A 21,520-nucleotide genomic window follows, 5' to 3' on the forward strand; every position below is an offset into this window, starting at 1 on the left:
AGAGGGTCGGGATAATATGGGGGAAACAAACCTTGGAAGTAAATTCAGCAGGGAGGAATTAACATCTGTTGTTTTCTCTGCCAAGGCTGTTTCAGCATGGGGTTCCTTAGTGAAAGATCAGAAAAAAACAAGACTGTTTTCCCCAAATTGAACATTTAAAGCACTCAGACTATACTGACACAGATTCGGGATGAGATGTGATTGAACAAGTAAACTAGGTTAATATGAGTTAGAGGGTAGCTTGTTTATTGGCATTCTAAGATCAGGTCATGCTGAAATGCGCTTCACATTCATTTAATTTACTGACCTGTGATTGATTTGTCTCTTTTCTTCAGCGTTTTCAATGATTTTAGTTTTCATGTTGAAATAAAGAAAGAAATAATAATAGAATAGAACCGCAGCTTCCTAGGGAACAGGAAAGTAATGTTCAGAGGTCCAAGCAAAGTTTGGACACACTCTGATTAAGTAAAGTTTATACAGTGGAAATACAAATCAAGCACAGCTCAACCAGGGCAAATGGGTGCTAATTAATCAACAAACAAAAAGTTTAATTCATGCAGAAATATCCCAACCTACCTAATTATTCTATTTAAAAATAATAAAATGGAAGTGAGGCCCCTGACCCCATCTAAGTCAACAGAGAGAAAGATCTAACTCTTGGCTCATTCTCCAGGGAATAGCAAGAGGATAAAGAACTATAAAAAACAATGCAAAAGAATTCTAACCCTACCCTGAACTCTGTTTGTCTCACATATAGTTACTCACAAAGAGCAGAGATTGTTTAGGTGTTCATACTAAATCACAGCTGCCTTGAATGGCAAGTTGGCAGCCCTTTAAAAAAACAGAAATATATATATTCTGAGGGTGCAGCATAGAACTATGGCACTGATCCAATCAGTTGGTGACAGAAGCCAGAATGGAGAAGAAGCAGAAAGGGGAGGAAGGCAGGATGAGGAACAAGTGCATGCCCCAATCAGGAAAAGGTAGCACTCCTTCACAGCATATAAAACAGTCAAATTAAAGATTCTACAAGAGGAAGGAGTGCAACATCCCAGTGCTATGGTCGTACAATTTGTGGTCTGGCCTGAGAAGCCAAAAAGTTGATCACAAAAGCAAAGGTGGAGTAAAATGTGGGCTTTGTTTACCAGGCCATGCTGTAACATTTTCACTACCAGCCATCTGAATGAGCTGTTCTTGTGAGGGTTTTGTTAGTCATAGATGGTTAAATAATATCAACATCTGGATTGCAGAAAACAGAAAATCCTGAACTGTTGTTGAAGATTCTCTATAGTAGAGAAAACCTGTCCAAACAACATGAACAAATATTAGAACATGCTAGTCAGCTGATTTCCTTTGCATCATCTCAGATTTTTGATGCCAGACTGGCAGACCAGCATATGATTGATGAGGGCAAGAAAAATGCAATTTGCAATCTATCTGTTTAGAGAATGCTAACTGTTAATTGCCATTTTAGGGTGGTTCATGATTTTTAGCCCCTAATGTGGTGGCTGCTACTACCCATCAGCTATTTGTTTCAAGGCCTGCAACTTTTGCTGTCACCACTAGTGACACTAATTCTTAAGATTAAGGGTGTGGTTTCATTAATTAACAGGTTGCAGACACAAGGGGCTTGAGACAGTTTTCTAATTAGAGCTGCAGAACACATGAGTTTTCTATGGGCAAAGGTAGCCAATGTGGGGCCTGTAGCAATTTTGCCCTTTTGGATCCCCAAGAGGAAATTCTCTGGGTACCCGACGGTGGGCTTGCTCAGAGAAAACCCTCTGTGGCTGCTTTGTGGGTTAGCCCATACAGGCCCCATAGTAGTTTTACCCTGAAGGTCCCCCATTACAGTTTTCTGTGGGCAACCCATAATAGTCTTGCCCATAGAAAACCTATATAGCGACCCAAAATAGCCCGTTGCAGGCTACTGTGGGCACACATTTTCTGCCCCAGATTAAAATATATGCTGAGCTATGACATAGACTCTGCAACAAAGTTTATGCTTCAGTTTTGGTGAGTAAAATTCTAGTACTTTATTAGTCTGTTACTTGCTACTTATTAGCAGGTATGAATGCAACTTTCTAACAAAGCTTATCAGTGTTTGCTGATAACTTAAGACTTACACTGTTAGTCCAAAAATTGTAACCTTTGGCTGCAGTCAAAAAGATAACATTTAGGCTTTAAGACTGCATATGAGAGTTGATTGTTTCTTTTTTGCTTCTTATCTATAGTCTAACACTGTACACCACTTTCCTTCTTGCAGACAGGCAGAATAATATGAAGGCTTTAGATGTGTTTGAGTGATCAGGAGTATTGCAGAGCCTGGAAATGGGGGTTATGGCCCCAATGTATCCATCTTCATCCATCTATAATCTCATTGTACGCGTTAGATTCAGTGCACACATTGCCACCATCTTCAGCACCCCCTGGTCCGCGTGACCACATCCACATCCAGACTCCTAATTGGCAAGGAACTGTGGGTCTCCAGGGAGCTCATTCCAGATGAGTCCTGCTGCCTGAGCCTCTGTTGGATGTTCAGAAGGAAATGGGCCCTCGAGGGTGCAAAGGAGGGATTGTCAAGATGAGATTCACTCACTCACACAACCCACAGTGGCATACATGCTTCGTTTTGCGACTGTATGTTGGAAGCAGTATACGCGTATTACTCAGCGTGTTGTGACAGCTTGTGGACAGCGTGGACTGCTTTTTGTCACATCTTATCCAGGTCAGCTGTCAGAAAAATGCTGAGACGATAGTTGTGGCAAGTTTGACACAGATTTGAGTCTCGTCTTCACTTTCTTGAGCTCAGAGTGCACAGATGTCTTCTGGGAAAAGTCATGCAGAAGCACCATTATATTCTGTATGCTGCCTATTTAAGATATCTTGATTTCATAATGGGTCATTTTTTAACTATTTTTGTGTTTTATAACTTCATTTCTTTTCATATCAGGAAACACAGTGGGGTTGGAGCCTTTTTGGAGTCAATTGATACACATTAATGTTTTGACTATCAGGCACCCATTGAATTCATCAATCACAAATATTTTTTGATGACATGATGTATTCGTTCGTTCCTATAATTGTTGTTCTCTTCCTGTGTTGTTATTATGACAACAAGCATGGCACTGCTCAGGAGGTGCTCACAAGTGTAAATATTCATTCATCTGCTATACATATATACGTCTGCTATATGTCATCTGCTTCATCATCCAGAAGGTTTTAGCTGAATTTTTGTTTATTCACTAGGTCATAACTTTTTTAAGATTTTTTTTAAATTCTGCTGTTCTTCAGATATGTTCCTACTGTATTTTTTAAAAAGATTTTAAAGACTTTATGAATCTCCTAGAAAAAAAAACAAAGGTTATGTAGCAGCCTCGTGCATACTCTGTCATGCTACTGCAGTTGTTTTCTGTGTGTGTAGGTATTTAATAGTTTTTTAAAAAGTACAAAAAACACAGGTAGTGGCTACAGTAGACACGTTTGCTCTTCTCTGCGACTGGTTGGCAGACCAACCACTGCACAAGCAGGAGTAGCCTACAGAGCAGTTGCACCACATGATTTGTTTTTTTTTTTTTTTTTTTTTTTTTTTTCTAAATGACATCAGAAACAGCAGTATGCGACATTACGTGATGGCAGAGCTTCAGTTCATCCTTTGTCATTTTTTTTTTTTTTTTTTTTTTTTTTTTTTTTAATAAATAGGACAGGGGTAATGAATGAGAGAGAGAGGGGGAGAGAAAGAAAGAAAACCAAAGGGGAGAAGAGACGGTGAGAAGGGGGGGGAGGAGAGACAAAAAAAAAAAAAAAAAACTCCTGGGTCACCTGTATGGAGAAAAAAAACAAACAAACAAACAAACAAAAACAAACAGAGGAGACAGCAAACAACAAAGAGCAACATAATAATAGAGAAAACAAAGCACCATACCATCACAATAAACTAGCTAGTCATAGATATCAGTATTTACTAAGTAATAAACGATATTGTGCAGCACGCAAGATAGACAGCGCACAGTGTGCTTTGAGGCAGCAGCCAAGAAAGCTTTAGTCCGCGTCTGTGAATACCCATGTGTGCATACCTGTGTGGATCAGCATGCTTGCATTCCAAAGGTTTCTCCATGTAATGATCTGCTAGGGAGTGTGGGGGGGCCACAGCCCCGTCCTCCAGGGTGTGAAGCGGGTATGGAGGAGATCAAAACTCCAGACATCCAGAGGCCCCCAGAACACAAGAGACCATGGAAGACCAACAGAGGGGCAGCCGCGCCACTGTCCCAGTAAGAGCTGAGGAGAGTCCCAGATGAGGGCTCGCCCAGCAGCCGCGGAGCAGAAGTCAGGGGGAGTTGCAGTGACGCGCCCGTGAGCTCCGCCGGCCCCCAGCTGCGCCTGAGTGACCGAGCCCTAGGCCGAGAGGCCGGGGGCACCCCACCTCCAAAGGGGCCCGAGCGAGCCCCAGGCCCCAGGCCCCGACAAGCGGCCGCCAAGGAGTGAGCCGGTGTGTACCCGGACGCCCACCCCCAGACACAAAGAACCACCAACACACCGACACCTGAGGGAGTCCGCCACCGGCAGGGGAAGTGGTGGTGGGTGGAGATAGGCCTCCAAACCTTGGAGGGCCTGAGGTGTCCCCAGAGAGGTGGCGTCTGATACCCAACCTGACATATAGACACAGACATACAGGCACACACAGACACAAACATCCATTCCCACCCTCATGCTCTCATATGCACTCACTCCACACTCAACCAACGTGGAGACAGACATAAAGAGACGCTGTACACACAATCGCACTCCCCAAGCGTACTCTACAAACCGGGTCTAGGTACCCTTGCCTCTGGAGGGGGGAATTGCACCCAGACCCAGGTGGTGTTACCCTTTTCCCTGCGGTGGGGAGAGGCAGACCACCCCGACTCCGCAGCAGCAGGGAGGCCCCACACCCCAGACCGCAGTCGGACGGCCAACTCCTCCTACTAGCCCTCCCGCTCCAGCAGGCCGCAGAGAATGGGGGTGGGAGAAGACTCCAAACCTCCCTCCACCCGCTCATTGTAGTGTTGATGCATATGTGTTCTAAGGTGCAATTAAAACCCAGGAGGGCATGGAGCTACCTGCCAAGGAGCAGCAGGTAAGCGCATAGTCCCTCCTGCTAACCCTCAATGACTAAGTGTATTTAAAATTGAGAGGTGGGCAACGACGTCAGGGGTGAGGTATACACCCTGATGGTGATTTGGACTCCGTGATTGTGCCCACCCCCAAGATCCTATATGTATGTGTAATGAGAGTGTGAATAATGTGAATGTCTAAGTTGTGGGATAAAATTGAGGCAGAGGCAGCCAGAAGGGGACGGGGGGTAGCCTCCTCTGCACCCTGGTGACATACCCCCACTCCAAGGCCCTGCATGTGTGGGTGGTTGTGGAGGAGCGGGAAGAGGGAGGCAGCTGGAGATGGGGAGGGAAGGAAGGGAGGGGCAGGTAACCCCTCCCTGGGGCCAGCTCCCCCGCTGACCCCAGTAGGCACTCCCACCCTCCGCGACCCGCCAGGGAAGGGGGGCCCAGGCCCATCAGACCGGGGCCCAGTGCAGTAGCGCCCTCCGGCTCCACAGAGCCCTGGACAGTCCACCCAACCCCACCACAGAGAAAACTGCACCCACCCCACCAACCACACATCTTCCAGACTACATAAGACGGTAAACGCCCAGGCTGAGATCTTCCTCCACCTCTCCTGTATCTCCCCCTCCTGCAGAGAGTTCCTGAGAGAAGAAAGCTCCTGCAAGATGTGACCATCCCCCCCACCAGTTGAAGAGCCCCCCAGGCGGCTCGATGCACTGGCGGCACCCTGCTCCAGGGCCGGGCCCCCATGCACCCACCCGCACACAACCCCGGCAACACACCAACCAGGACCCGAGCCCCCGAGGCCCGGCCCGGGCCCCAGCCCAGAGACGGAGCGCCCCCAGAACCTCACGCCCATCCCGGACCCACCCAGGGGCAGCCAGGTTGCCAGGTCAGTAACCCGCGTCCGTCAGCACAGACCCTCCCCTAGCCCCGCTGCACGCAGCCGCTAGGAAACAGTCACCTGAGAGCCAACAGAGCCCTCAACCGGACGTGACCGCTACCCCGGGTTGAGCCCCCCAAGGAAGATGCCTCCGGGGAACCCCCCGACGCCCTAAGCCTGTCCCTACCCCCTCACCAATCACAACAGTGAAGGCGGGACCAAACTATGACCCCCCACCCCCACTAGGTGATGGAGCTGATAAAAGGGGCCCAGAGCAATTGATCTGATGTGGTGGCAGAGGCTGTGTCAAGACTAATGTAATCTAATAGATAATTTCTATATTGGTTAGAATTAAGATTATTTTTATTTTTCCAGTTCATGAGGACTGTTTTCTTGGCTATGCATAGGGCAGTGAAGATCATATGGGCTATATTCTTTTCTGAAGTGACATTATCTAAGCTGCCCAACAAACACACTAAGGGGGAGGTTGGAATGTTACATTTCAGACATTTTGATAAGTCTTCACATATCTCGCGCCAAAACTTTTGCACTGGTGGACAGAACCAAAGAGCGTGGATGTAATTGTCTGGTGTATTGCCTTGACAGTGTGAGCAGTTGTTGGAAGATGTAAAGCCCATCTTGAACATCCGATGACCTGTAAAGTGCACTCTATGAAGTATTTTGTATTGTATTAATTGCAGACTGGGATTTTTAATTAATTTAAAAGTTTTTAAGCAAATCTGAGACCAGAAGTTTTGGTCTAGGTTGACTGATAAATCTGCTTCCCACTTTGCAGTAGGAAGGGATATTGATTCATCTAATTTAGAAAGTGTTTGTACACTTGATTGTACACTTGCTCCATCTGGCAATAGAGGCAGCTAGATGGGCTGTCTGTAGCTCACCCAGGTTTACCAACAGTGCCAACATGCTTATAAAGCACTTGGAATGCTCAAGTGGAGTAGAATAGGGCTATATAAGAACCATCTACTGAGCATACACGTCATGGATGGTGAACTTTCTATTTCCAAAGACTAAGCGCTTCAAAGAAATTTGCTATACTTCAGACACATTGATCAACACCCAAGGGTGAAGCAGAACTCTATAGTCAATGTTTCAAAAAATATTTTTTCTGGTTTCTTCTATGGTTTATTAGTTATCTACCTGGCAACATAACAGTATCCATACCCACTACATGCCAGCTGCCATCAACTTTTAATGATGAAAATGGTTAAATCAGCAGGTCTATTTGCTATGGACTTGGCCAGGTAAAACTGTTGCTAAGGAACAAAGCGTAGACTGATAGAAGAAGAAGAGTGTGGTTCACACAGAGATTTAATGTCATTCTCATTAAATATTAATGTATTTCTTAAATGACATTTCCATGCTGTGTGACCATTTAACTCATGTAAACTCACACTTTGGTGGGTGGTGGTAAAACACAGAAATATGCAGCAATGGTATATGTGGCTCCATATCAGACATCGACAGGGTTGTTTGTAGACATACTCAGAAATTGCTAGTAAATCACTACATCTCAAGTTATACATTACAAGCAGCTCTTATAGTATATTCAGCCTCATTCATTCAGGCCTAGTGACAGGTGTAGTGAGTCATAGTTGCCAGAAGATCGCAGACAGCTCCCCAGTCCTATATGACTGTGGTCTACACTTTTTTCTTGCTTTCTATGAGATACTTTTTAAAGGCTTCTATATTTTTTCAATTAAACTAGAGATGCACAAATTGCAGTTTTATCGGCCGATTGTCATTTACCATTTTTTGTAAGTGTGACCTGCGGATACTGTATTTTGCCAATTATGATTTTCTTTGTATGTCCAATAACTGACAGCCTATACAAAGAAAAGTCAGGTTTTCTTAAATGCAAATTTGTGTTTGTATAATAAAATAAATTATTAAACTTGGACCTTTTCCCAACTTGCAAATTGCAAAATAAAAAGAGCCGCTGTATACATACATAGATTTATTTTTCTTTACCAAACAAAAGCAGACACAACAGATTTATATAACAAAACAAATCTTACATGATTTTCCAGTTTCATAGATAACAGGACAGGATTTCTTTTTTTTTTCCCCCACTTCTTCTTAGTGTGTTCGTGCTTGTAACTCATTGTTGGTAAGCATTTCCAACATTAGGCTGTGCTGTGCCACAGCAGCAGGAATCTGAATAACTTGTGTAACTTCACAGTATTAATTTACTGAATGTGTGGGGCATGCAGGGCTTGTTCTGTGCTTTACCTCAGCTGTCATCTTTGTAAACAATTGATGTTGCGATAGTTGTCACTGATGAATAAAATGCTCTTCCTGTTTACTGTGTCCTCAGGAAAAGGTGACGTGTTCGGAGATGTCTTTTGGAAAGAAACGACTCTTGCACATGCGTGTGCAAATGTTAGAGCGCTTACCTACTGTGACCTCCACGTCATCAAGAGGGAAGCTTTGCTCAAAGTTTTGGAGTTTTACAGTTCCTTCGCCAACTCTTTCTCCCGCAACCTCATCCTCACCTGTAACTTGCGCAAGCGGGTAAGGCATTCAGCTCTTTGTACATGGTACATAAATAGTGATAATAACAGACATCACTCCACTTTGCAGTCTGACAAACCTTTCTTGCTGCTTTCTGTGTAGGTGGATGTATTTATGACTTCTTCTCACATCACTGACAGTCAGATTGTTCTTTATTTGACTTCACAGTTGGTTTTAGAAAAAACCTATTCTCTAAAGCCAACTTTAGAATGATTTTTTTAGGTTTTCAGATAGTTAAAAGGAAACAGGTAAAAATGAGCCTAGATACTAAACTCCTCCAGTTCTGCCAAGAAGAGAAGAATGGTCAAACATTCAGCCAGAATTATGCAAAAGCTGTTGATGGCTACCAAAAATATCTTGTTGAGGTGCAGCTTTCTAACAGATAACCAAAGGTTAAATGTCCAAGGGTGTATGTATGTATGTATTTGACCCTGTGTGTGTGGATTAGGGAAAATCCAAAAATAAACTCAAACTTGTAGAGTTTATTTTGGATTTGGATTAAGTTGTATGCTGTAAATCCTTTCACCCTGTAAAAAGATCAGTTTAAGAGATCATTAATAGCCCAAAATCACCATGAGTACATGACCACAACTGTGCATAGACCCATCAAATAAAACAAATAAAAAACACATAAAAAGTTTGGAGATTTTGTAAATTTAAGCAAAGTAACACATCTACATCTTTACTTCATTAATAAGTAGACAGTATTGTTGATGCACTGACGCTGTTGTGACAACAACCGTACTCATCAGTGCAACAACACAATTGACTCATAGTTTTTCAGGCTTCGCTGCTGTTGACAGGGTCAGTAGTAGTGGCACCTAAATTTCGTATTTAGTCTACCAACCCAAGCTGTCTGCTCCTCTGGCCAATAGCATCAAGCAATGACTGGACTTCCACTCCCTGCAGAAAGCCAAGATGATGTAGATTAGAGAGCAAGATCAGATTATCATGCAGGTTGGTTGTTGAATTACATCTGTGCTGTAGCAGTGTCTGCTGATGCTAGACACCAACACAAACATGTCACGGTGACACTGAATTTTTAAAACAGTCAAGTAAAGAGAAGCACACAGCACTGCTTATGTACTAGAGGGGGCATTCTGTGTTGTTGCAAAACAACAGCTCACCTTTTTACAGTAAGGTTTTTTTTTAAAATATTACAGCTTTGATACACTTTGACTAACATGATATATCTTCAGTACAACTTCCTTTGCTGGCACAGCCATGCTCTAGTGACAAATATATCAAAACACAAAGTTTGACATTAGTAGTCACGAGTCCCCATTTGAAGGTTCTGGTAAATCTTGTTTTTATGTGACAAGTCTGCGTGAGATTTCTTGCTTTTGAAATATCAAAAACATTGCAACTGGAAAAACGATAAAACATTCAAGTTCAGGTGTCATATACACTACTTTCTATGTAGTGATCAAGCCTTTAAGTTCAGTTTGATGGCTTGTTGGATGCTGGTGATAGTGAGAATGAATCTTTAGGCTGGTTAGCTTTCTAAGCTTTTTTACTCACTGTAATAGTGACTAAGCAGTGTGAATGTTCAACAGCAAGTATTTTAATTTCTGATGCCATGCTTTACTTGTCAATTTCATGCAATCAACTCTAAATCTAGAACACATTTGAGCCAAAGCTCTATTTTCTCTGGAAAAGTGGGATATTATTTGGAAATTTGGAAAGTTTTGACGTTCCAAATAAGAGAAAAGTATGGCTCAGCTGGGGCTGAATTCATTAAAAACAGATCGATACAGTTGAGCAAATTTGACTTGCTAAATATCTTATAAGTTTTCTAGTGCAGTGTGAGCAGACTTGTAGCCTCAGTGGTTTTATGGCCACAGACATGTGTTTTTTGCCTTTTTACCAGAGAAGCATGATAATTTCTGATACCATTGCTCATCTTTTGTAAAACTGTGAAGCTTCAAGCAGAAGTTTCACAGCCACACATGAGGCTTGTTGTTTAGGTTTTTAGGGATTTCTGTGCTCTCTCTCTCTTTTTTGAGAGAAATTTGAAAGTACGGGCTTGCGAACACAAGTCCTAATCAAACACTATTCTCTGCCATTCTGGCGCATTTTCTATTTTTTCTTCACACACATTATATTGTCTGATTTTCTTTCATAACAAGTCTGTTGTTGTTGTTTACTTGTCGTGTTTCATATTTCATAGTCCCTCAGCTCAGTAGGGTTTTTTTCCATTTAAGTGTGGCTTAAATGTGATAAATTATACATACAATACAGATAGCCTCATTGTGTCCTGCACCCTTTTGCCCATTTTTACTGACATTCAAACAGGAAATCTTGTCTTTCTCTGAAGCAGGTTTCGCTGCAGTTTGTTTGTATTCATGTCTTTGAGTATGTAGTTTACCGTTTATTGATGGCCACATGAACACCTTTTATTTTGTCCCTTAAACCTGCATCTAGAGTACATGAACATGTTGATGTATATTGTAACTAATAACACAAGACATTTTGTATTTTGGATAATATGTTTACCTTTTAACCTTTGTATTTTTGGCATCTTCCCACCATAATAATCTATAATACATAGTACACTGTCAGTTGTTGTTTAAATATGTATGTATGCAATTCAATTTTATTTATATGCGCCAAATCACAACAACAGTCACCTCAATGCGCTTTATATTGTATGGCCCTAGCTGAGCCATACATACAGAGAAAAAAACCCAACATTCATATGACCCCCTGTGAGCAAGGACTTTGGCGACAGCAGTAAGGAAAAAATCCCTTTTAACAGGAAGAAACCTCCAGCAGAACCAGGCCCAGTGAGGCCATCTGCTGCGACCGGTTGGGGTGAGAGAAGGAAGACAGGATAAAAGACATGCTGTGGAAGAGAGACAGAGATTAATAACAAGTATGATTCAATGCAGAGGTTTATTAACACATAGTGAGTGAGAAAGGTGACTGAAGAAGAAATACTCAGTGCATCATGGGAGTCCCCCAGCAGCCTACACCTATTGCAACATATCTAAGGGAGGATTCAGGGTCACCTGGTCCAGCCCTAAATATATGCTTTAGCAAAAAGGAAAGTTTTTGGCCTAATCTTAAAAGTAGAGATAGTGTCTGTCTCCTGAATCCAAACTGGAAGCTTTGCCTCCCATTCTACTTTTAAATACTCTAGGAACAACAAGTAGGCCTGCAGTGCGAGAGCAAAGTGCTCTAATAGGGTGATATGGTACTACAAGGTCATTAAGATAGGATGAGGCCTGATTATTTAAGTCCTTAACAGCAGGATTTTGAATTCAATTCTGGATTTAACAGGGACCCATTTTGGATTAACTGAAGGATTTTCAGGGAGTTTTTAAGACATCCTGATAATAATGAATTTCAGTAGTCCAGCCTAGAAGTAATAAATGCATTAACTAGTTTTTCAGGGTCACTTTGAGACAGGATACTTCTAATTTTAGAGATGATGTAAACATGTGGGTGAACATGTTTACATCCAAATTCAAGATATCATTTCTATACCATTAAGTTGCTTGAAGACGTTTCACCTCTCATCCAAGAAGCTTCTTCAGTCCAGACGCTTTTCTTTGCAAGCTCCTTTGACTGATGCTATATTTATTCTGAATTTCAAATTATGTTGGAATGTAAACCTATCATATGTGCCTTTTACTTCTTTTATTTGTTCAATTCTTTTTCTTTACCTGTAATTTATGTACATGCAAATTGCTTTTAAGCAATAATTGTTATTATTGAAAATAATGCTGAAAATAATAGCAACAAATTTGTTATGTTTCTTGTAAAATAATCATTTTTTATTGAAGATAAGTTTGGAGGGTGAAGTATACAAACACAACTCTTTAGGAAACAGTAAAAAACTAAACAAACCATTATTGTCAGTCTATTGCAGGACATAGAGACTGACAACAATTCACTCCCACAGTAACACTGATGGCCAGCGTACAAACTCCAAGCAGAGAGGCCCCAGCAGGTTGGCAGATTTAAACTCAGGACTGTCTTGATGTCAACCTTTCACCATTGCACCCCTCTAAACAGAAACTCCACCCAAATACTTACTGAAAATATAAAATTCCAAAATGCAAAAAGACCTGTAAGCTAAAGGTCTATCAGAGGCTTTAATCCTCTTCATCTAGCTGCTCCATCATCCTATACCTAGCATCCACTTCTGTCACACCAGCCATCTACATGTCTTAAAATACTGTAATTTAAGAAATTAATTACACTGAACAAAAATATAAACGCAACACTTTTGTTTTTGCTCCCATTCCCCATGGGATGGACGTAGAGACCTAAAATTCATTCCAGATACACAATATAACCATCCCTCCCAAACAGTGGTCACAAATCAGTCCAAATGTGTGGTAGTGGGCACATCTGCTATATTGAGATAATCCATCCCACCTCACAGGTGTGCCACATCAGGATGCTGATCTGACATCATGAGTAGTGCACAGGTGTACCTCAGACTGCCCACAACAAAAGGCCACCCTGGAATGTGCAGTTTTGTCTCACAGCAAAATGCCACAGATGCCACAAGCAATGAGGGAGCGTGCAATTGGCATGCTGACAGCAGGAATGTCAACCAGATCTGTCGCCCGTGCATTGAATGTTCATTTCTCAACCATAAGCCGTCTCCACAGGCGTTTCAGAGAATATGGCAGCACATCCAACCGGCCTCACAACCGCAGACCTCGTGTAACCACACCAGCCCAGGACCTCCACATCCAGCAGGTTCACCTCCAAGATCGTCTGAGACCAGCCACCCAGACAGCTGCTGGAACAATTGGTTTGCACAACCAAACAATTTCTGCACAAACTGTCAGAAACCGTCTCAGGGACGCTCAACTCTTCGCCGTAACAGACTTGTGTGGGAAAATGCTCACATTCGATGGCGTCTGGCACGTTGGAGAGGTGTGCGCTTCACGGATGAATCATGGTTCACATTGTTCAGGGCAGATGGCAGCTGAGAATGTCCCAGTTCTTGCATGGCCAGCATACTCACCGGACATGTCACCCATTGAGCATGTTCGGGATGTGCTTGACCGGCGTATACGACAGCGTGTACCAGTTCCCACGAATATCCAACAACCTCGCACAGCCATTGAAGTGGAGTGGACCAACATTCCACAGGCCACAATTGACAATCTGATAGACTCCATGCGACGATGTGTTGCACTGCATGAGGCAAATGGTGGTCACACCAGATACTGACCGGTTCTGGGTCCCCAGACCCCCAATAGCGCAAAAAACTGCACATTCCAGGGTGGCCTTTTGTTGTGGGCAGTCTGAGGTACACCTGTGCACTACTCATGATGTCAGATCAGCATCCTGATGTGGCACACCTGTGAGGTGGGATGGATTATCTCAATATAGCAGATGTGCCCACTACCACACATTTGGACTGATTTGTGACCACTGTTTGGGAGGGATGGTTATATTGTGTATCTGGAATGAATTTTAGGTCTCTACGTCCATCCCATGGGGAATGGGAGCAGTAACAAAGGTGTTGCGTTTATATTTTTGTTCAGTGTAGTTAATGATTTGGCAGTCCATCTATGACCTTTGACTAAATTTAGTTTATTACTTGACATTAACTTGTCAAAATATGAATGAGACATAGTCATTGCATATAAACTTTCCAATTTCTCTAATTAAAATTCTGAAATATCAGAGTAATGAAAAAGAACTACTCCATACATTTGAAACCTACAATCACGTGACAATAATGGGATTAATGTTGTGTGTAAAGCTCACCAGTGCTCATCGTGGCTCATCATGTTTTAATAATTCATGCGCATACCAAGGGTCAATTGAATTTCCTATGTCTTCCTTATAATTACATTTTAATTATATTAATTTTGTTTAATAATCTGTTTCTACCAAATACTATTAAGTCTCTGGGCAAAATATTACTTTAAGAAGTGAATAGAGAGGAAAAAAATACATTTCTGGTTTTCTGATGGAGGCTGGAGCGTAATTTTTCTACTTTTCCATGTATACTTGTCCTGTCTGGTCCTTATGAACTGAGAACAACTCAGTTTCAGTTGTTATTTTAGTAATGAGTGCATGTCAGTTAGAAAAGGACATGATGCTCATTTTCATTGCATCCCCAGTGTGTGATTTAGGCTGATTATGCAGCAGCAGTGCACTAACAAATTGCTAAGTGAAGCTTTAAAAAGTAAAAAAGACCAAAACAAAACCCCTTAACATTACAATAAGGTGGCTGCTTTAGTTTTAAACGCAACCTTCCTTCATGCGTTGACAGCTTCATCACCTTCCTAAGAACTGGACTTGATTCATGAACGAGCCTTTAGACGAGCTTAGCTGCACTGGGAAGAAGTGGGAAGCAATCCCTTGTCTTTGGACGGCTCTTTTTCTAAACTGAGGTAATTGTAAAGATGGACACTTATTCGCAGTGCCCTGTAGGAATTTCACCCAGCGGTACCTTCATGTAAACATAGAGAAAGCTTTGCGGCCAGAGCTTTCTCCTCTCTGCTGTAGCTCGTTAGTTCCCAGGATGGTTGGCAGCTGCTACATTGCCGCAATGATGAAGACAAACAACTTCTGGAGGGAGCTAAGACTGGGCTTCTGGGACTGTGAGGAGACCAGAATATGTGTCAGCTCTAACTCGTTCTGTCACTCGTGGCTGGCTACCAATCTACGCCTGTAAGCACTTTACCTTCTCCCTTCAGCCCTTTCTCTTTATCATTCTCTCTTTTTCGCTGTCATGCTTTGACTTGAATTATATTTCCTCATTTTGTTGACTCCTCATTTTTCTTGTTCTCCAGTACAATATTGTTTGTTTTTGAAACTTGAATGCTAAAAGCTAAATTTTTGAACTCTGTGTTAGACAATACTCAGTAGAGTGCCAAACGTTTTTATTTACGACCCTGCTGGAGGGCTCAAGTACCTCGTTTGGCTTTTATACATAGATGTGTATTTCTTAATGGATTGGTTCATCTAACACCTCACCTACGCAGTTTGAACATGAGCTAATTTCTTTTTAAAATGCCTTCCATTTTGGCATTTACCTTCCAAATGTGGGATAATCCATTTAACTACAAAGACACGACACAAAGTCTCACGTCCCCCAAATATTTTTTTAAATTTTCATATCTAGTTGTACCCCTGCCACACATACCCCACCAAAGTTGACTTCAACTGTGTATGTTTGAACAAACTGCTGTAGAACTCATGACATGACACAATTGGCACTACCATTTCTAAAATAACTCATTTGGTAACCATTTGATTTTGATTTAGATGCTGTACAGTCAAGGAATTCTAGCAAAAACATTCAGATGAGATGAGGTTGCACTATAGCAAGACAAGGGGCCTGAAAACATAGGAATATAAACAAAGTTTTTTTCTTGCTTTGGTTGTTTTTGATTTTGGATGACACTTAAATTCAAAGTTAATGATAAGGTTAGTCCTATTAGCTGTGCAGCATGTCAAGACTGTGGATCTTACTGTTGTTGAAATATTTGCTATCAAACATTGGAATTAAAAACTGATAGTAAAACACTAGACTTTTAGTACTTTAGATTACCTTGCAGCCAAAAAGAGCATTTGATTAGCTTTGCTATGGCTGAGACTCTGCATTATGTGAGTTCAGGACTGGACTGGGACAAAAAATCAGCCCGGGCATTTTGACTAGAGACCAGCCCACCAGGTATTATAGGGAAAACCATAAAGCCTATGAAAACAAATGCTGTTGTGACAGTGATGTACACTATCTTGTTGGTATAACTTAAACCTAAAACCTTAAACGATCCTCCCTATTCTGGTATTTTAAACAGTACTTACCGGAAATATCAAACAACCTAATCAATAATTACATATACCCAACTAGCAGTGTTGCCAACTCCCAGCAAAAAAATAGGGAACCACCCCCCACCCTCTGCCTCATGATGCTTATTTGACGTAATCAACTTTCATTTTTTGCCAGGGTAAAACAAATGCACAGAAACCATTATTTTTCTACAGTAATTAAATAGATTCAACATCTTTCTTCAACAGAAGTGCAGACTGCACACATGGTGCCTTCCCAAAGGAAAAAGTACAATAGCTTACTAGGGTATATTAGACTTAATGTTTACTATATACAATAATGAATTTCTATACATTTTACATCAGATGATCACTTTGGTTGTAAGATTCAGATAATTATTTAAAAGCGAGACATTTTAAATGAGAATAAGAAAGAAAAGTATTTTTCTTTCTTATGCCCAGTGGGCTGATGGCCAGTCCACCTATGTGTGAGTTGGTGGGTCATGTTGAGGATAGACAGTTTGCCATTACAGGCTTTGTGGATTTCCAAACAGTTATAATCGATTTCCATTATTTAGATGACACCTTGGCCTCCTTTGTGATCCAAAAAGAAATGGAAAAATCAGTTTCTCCAATATTTGCCATCCACTTGATTAACCACTGGTCGTAGTACTTTTTAAAACACTGCACCTTTGACTAAAGCCATCAGTGTCATGCTTTTTTTCAATTGTTGTGTTGTGATGAAGTTTTTTTTTTAAAAAATTGTAATCATTGGCTCTTGTGTATTACTGTCAGTATTTAGTAAATTTCCATCCTTGCTTGGCCCAGTCTGATTAGTTTCATTGGTGTTGTGTTCCACAATTATGTCTTGTATTCTGTCAATTCATCACCATCACTCATCAAATGTCACGGTTTGTGGAGACAGACCATGCGGAGATGTGTGTGGTGGACCCAGGTGCGAACACAAGTGAGGATACGGGAGTGAACTTAAACAAAAGCGAGTCTTTTATTGTGGCTGATGATCATGAAAGAAACAAACAAGAATGAGGGCAGCACAAGAGCAGTAACTAAACAGAAACCTAAACTGGGAACAAACTATGGTAAGGCTATGGCTGGGGATACAAAAGACTGGGCATGGAAACACGGAGGGTGGGAACACAGACGACGCGACACAGACTGAATGAAACACAGAGACTAAATACACATAAGGGATGATCAAGGGAAGTGGAAACACATGAGGGGGAACAGCTGATACACATGAACCTAATGACAGGACAGGGAAAGTGAAACTACATACACTGACATTAGACACAGACTTTCAAAGTGAAACAGGAAACATGGGGATTAGACGTGACCTGAACTGAACATAACCACACAGACATGACAGGTAGACGCACGGACCAGGGAGACTGACTACAGGAGGAGATGACATAAACAACTAAGAAACAAAGGACTAAACAGCAACCTCGAAATTAACTAGATGAACTAAACTAGGGCACAAATGAATACCAAAATATATATAAGAACTCAAACACTGGGTCACAGACCCAGCCCATGACATCAAATGTGGATCACCTAGTTGATCAACCTGCTGCTGCCTCTTCTGTAGATGACTTGTCTGCTTTGACTTAAGATTTGGCTTTTGAACTTTTACTCGCTGTGTGTCTTGAATTTGGGTCCATTTCCTCCAAGTCATTAAAGAGAGGTTTAAATTGTCTTTTTTATCTAGATGTTTTTGAACTTTTGAACTTAAAAATGATATATTAACAATTAGAAAGGCAGTTTAAGTGACCCTGAAAGGGGGAAGATTGTTGGTGCCAGACTGGCTCACCAGAGTATTTCTGAAACTGATAATCTACCTGCATTATTCCACACACAAAGAAAGGTCCCCCCTAAAAAATCTTCAGTGAGCAGCAGTTCTCTGCCTTGTTGATCCCAGGGGTCAAATGTGAATGGCCAGAGTGCTTTGAGTTGATAGGGAGCCCACTTGTTACAGCCAAGGTATGAAGAAGCACATCATCATGCTGAACCTCAAGGCAGATGGTCTGCAGCTGCAGAATGCTGTCAGCTAAGAATTGGAAACTGAGGCTACAACTCTTGCAGGTTCACCAAAATTGGACAATCACAGAATGGAAAACCATCATCTGTTCTAATGTGTCTCGGTTTCTGCAGTGACTTCAGGTCATCCTCTAATAGCAACATCACAAATGGCAAATTCATTGCTGATGCTGCAGTTGCAGAACACACAGCTGTATTTCTCTCTGCATTTTTCCTTCGATATTTTGTGGATGTAATTGAGAAGTGTGTCGGGGAGAAAGGATTTTCGGTCACACTGGTCACGTCTACACGTTAAGCCAGCAGCTCAATACTGCTGAGTAATTTACAGCTAAGTCTGCAGTTTCATTCTCATTAAGATGCAAAACTTGCTGGGATGCAAATTCAGAGAGGGGGTTTCTTTCTGCTGATAATAAATATTTGGTGGTATTTTTAGGTGCTTGACTCTTTTTTTTTGCACAGTTGTAGTTTTTGATAAAAGGCTCTGCTGTCCAGATATTTGAAAAGCACCATAAACCAAGTGTTAAAGTGTACAGTATGTCTGTTCCTTTGCAATTTGACAGTAATTAGGTCGTTTTAGGTATAAACTAATATAGACAAACGATTAGAGCTCTAATAGATTGATGCAAGATATTGGACCTTTGGTGGCCGCAAGAGGCTATGAACCAGTCATGTTTCAACACTGAAGACATCCCAGTAATGTGACATGACTATAAATGCATGTTCATAGAGCAGACCATCGACACAAGATACACTAAAGCAATACTAATATTATATAGATGGATTTATATTATATTGTATATCTTGGACCTGATGATTCACAAACCAAAAATTGTGATTGTTGTTATCTTGTTGGGCTTTTTACATTTGCTCCACAGACTGGTTAGAATCAAAAAATAAATTATAATATAAATAGTTTTTTCTTTGCCTAGTATTGGGTTAAGACTACTGTAAATGACATCAAAACCATTATAGGCAGATCCAACAGATCTCAATAGTTTAAATTACAAAGAATAGATTCTTGGATTTAAAAAAAACTAAACAAAAACACATCTAATTTTGTGTGATGAATCTTAAAAATTACAAGTTTTGTACCCCGATGTCAAAGTGGAACATATGCTCTTTAAGCAATTGCAGTCATCAAGTGTGATTGTATGTCTATAAAAGCAGAAGTTTTAGCAGTTCACTTGTGTGTAGCACAGTGCCACAAGGAGTGGATGTCCCAGCGTATTCATGACGGTCAAAGAGAAAAGACGGAACAATATGGCTTGTTGTAGCCTCTTCTCTCTAATAAACAACAAGGCAGCACAGTGCAGGTTTGCAAAGCTGCACAAAACTTCCGGAGCAATTGTGTCTTCATGAGCGTAGACCAACCGGTCGCAGCAGATGGCCGCCCCTCCCTGAGCCTGGTTCTGTTGCAGGTTTCTTCCTGTTAAAGGGGAGTTTTTCCTTCCCACTGTCGCCAAAGTGCTTGCTCATAGGGGGTTATATGATTGTTGGGGTTTTCTCTGTATCTATTATTGTAATATCTACTGTACAATATAAAGCACTTTGAGGCGACTGTTGTTGTGATTTGGCGCTGTATAAATAAAACTGAATTGAATTGAATAAAACTTTGTGGAACATACACTTAACCTTTATCTTAGACAAAACACGTAGGGTCTTCTGTGTGTGATGTGAGCATACAGTAAATGTAGTAGATATTTCTGAATTGTTCCCCAGCTGCACTTTGCTATTCTGTGGCAATTGTTTTTGCCATGTAACCTACAACCGAGACTGAAATGAATTAGGATCCTGCGTTATCATAGTGCAGTTCTTGAGTTGTTTTTTAAAATCCACTCATGTTTTTCTGTGTGTTTTGAAATTAAGTATAAAGACTGCATGGAAAAATCATACATCAGAAAACAGGGCTGAGACAGAAAAGTGTGTGTACTGATAACAGAGAATGTAACTGTTCAATGAAAGGAAACAAGTGAATAAATGTGTCTGTGTGGAGTAATGAAGAAAGAAAACTCATCTTCCTCACATTAACATGGAGCAAACAGAAGTGCCAGCATCAGTATTCATCATTTTATTGAGTTATTTTATTTGTTCAAGCCCTGCTATCTGTAAGTCAGCAGAAAAGACTCAAAACTCTTTTTCACAGGGCCTTTAGCAGAGAATAGACACTAGGTCCTTACCTTCAGAGCAGATTAGACACTGAGGTAAATAGAGAGAATGAAGTGATGCAACAGCACAATGTGAGCCAGAGAGGGATGCAGCGCAAATGGGGCTTCAGAGTCATAGCATGCCAAACCTCAAGTCACCAGAGCTCTTATTACGTAACTACTTTGTAAGTGAGGCTCTTCTTTTTACTACTTCCCTAGGCTACTACGCCTCTTCACCAGTCTAAAAAGGATTTATTACCCTTAGAAAAGTGCAAATTTGCTGTTTCTCAGTTGCTGTTCTCAGGGCATCAGCGGGGTTTATTATTTCAAATCCCAACTTTGCAGCTTTGTCTTCATCAGAAAATTCCTCTGTTTTTTGTTAACTGGGGAAATGCTAATGACTCCTCATCACAGTCAGAAGCACCTTAATGGTACAGTGTGTGATTTTAGTGTTGCGATCACAAACTTTAAAGAAAACAGTTACAAAAGGCTGAACATATTTCTGCCTGTTTTGATGTCTTTTGACGTTTTAACTTTTTAATAGCAGCACCGAGTTGTTTCTTATGGGACGTGCAGTTCCTGTGATGATCTGTATGGTTTAATGCCAGCACATTTACCAGCATGACTTCTTTTAGTTGTTGGCTATTTTTAGCAGCAGAACCTACTGTGCACTGCCTGCTCAGCCTCTAACACCAGAAACATCAAACACTCTAAATACCAGCGTTGGACTGGCTGTGCCATTAAGTTTAAAGCTTTAAAGATACTTCTTTGTGCCCCACCTGGTCTCGGATTTGTTGCTAATCATGTTTATACGACCCAAATTAAATGATAAATAATGAAAGATTTGAGTAAAATGTAAAGACGAGGCTAAACCAAAGGAAGATCCACCTTAAGGCACACACCAAATAAGCTGATGCTTATGTGTGTTTTTGGTACTTCCTGCAATTTATCAGAATATATTTAGATACAATTTTTTATAATAAACCCCTTCACATTTATTAAAACCACCTTTTAATAGTCTTGAGAAAGGTTTTTATTCTGGTTAATTA

At 41.2% G+C, this 21,520-nt stretch overlaps 1 protein-coding gene across 1 annotated transcript in view; it reads left to right on the forward strand.

Moving 5' to 3' along the window:
• Window positions 1–21,520, forward strand: part of kcnh5b (potassium voltage-gated channel, subfamily H (eag-related), member 5b) — a 194,467-nt gene that overhangs the window by 133,744 nt on the left and 39,203 nt on the right. The window contains exon 12 of the mRNA XM_004554683.4: window positions 8,318–8,514. Coding sequence (XP_004554740.3) covers window positions 8,318–8,514 — 197 coding nt within the window. The remainder of the gene's footprint in view (window positions 1–8,317; window positions 8,515–21,520) is intronic.

Source organism: Maylandia zebra, linkage group LG19 (assembly GCF_041146795.1).
Source record: "Maylandia zebra isolate NMK-2024a linkage group LG19, Mzebra_GT3a, whole genome shotgun sequence".
In the NCBI taxonomy this organism is placed as follows: domain Eukaryota; kingdom Metazoa; phylum Chordata; class Actinopteri; order Cichliformes; family Cichlidae; genus Maylandia; species Maylandia zebra.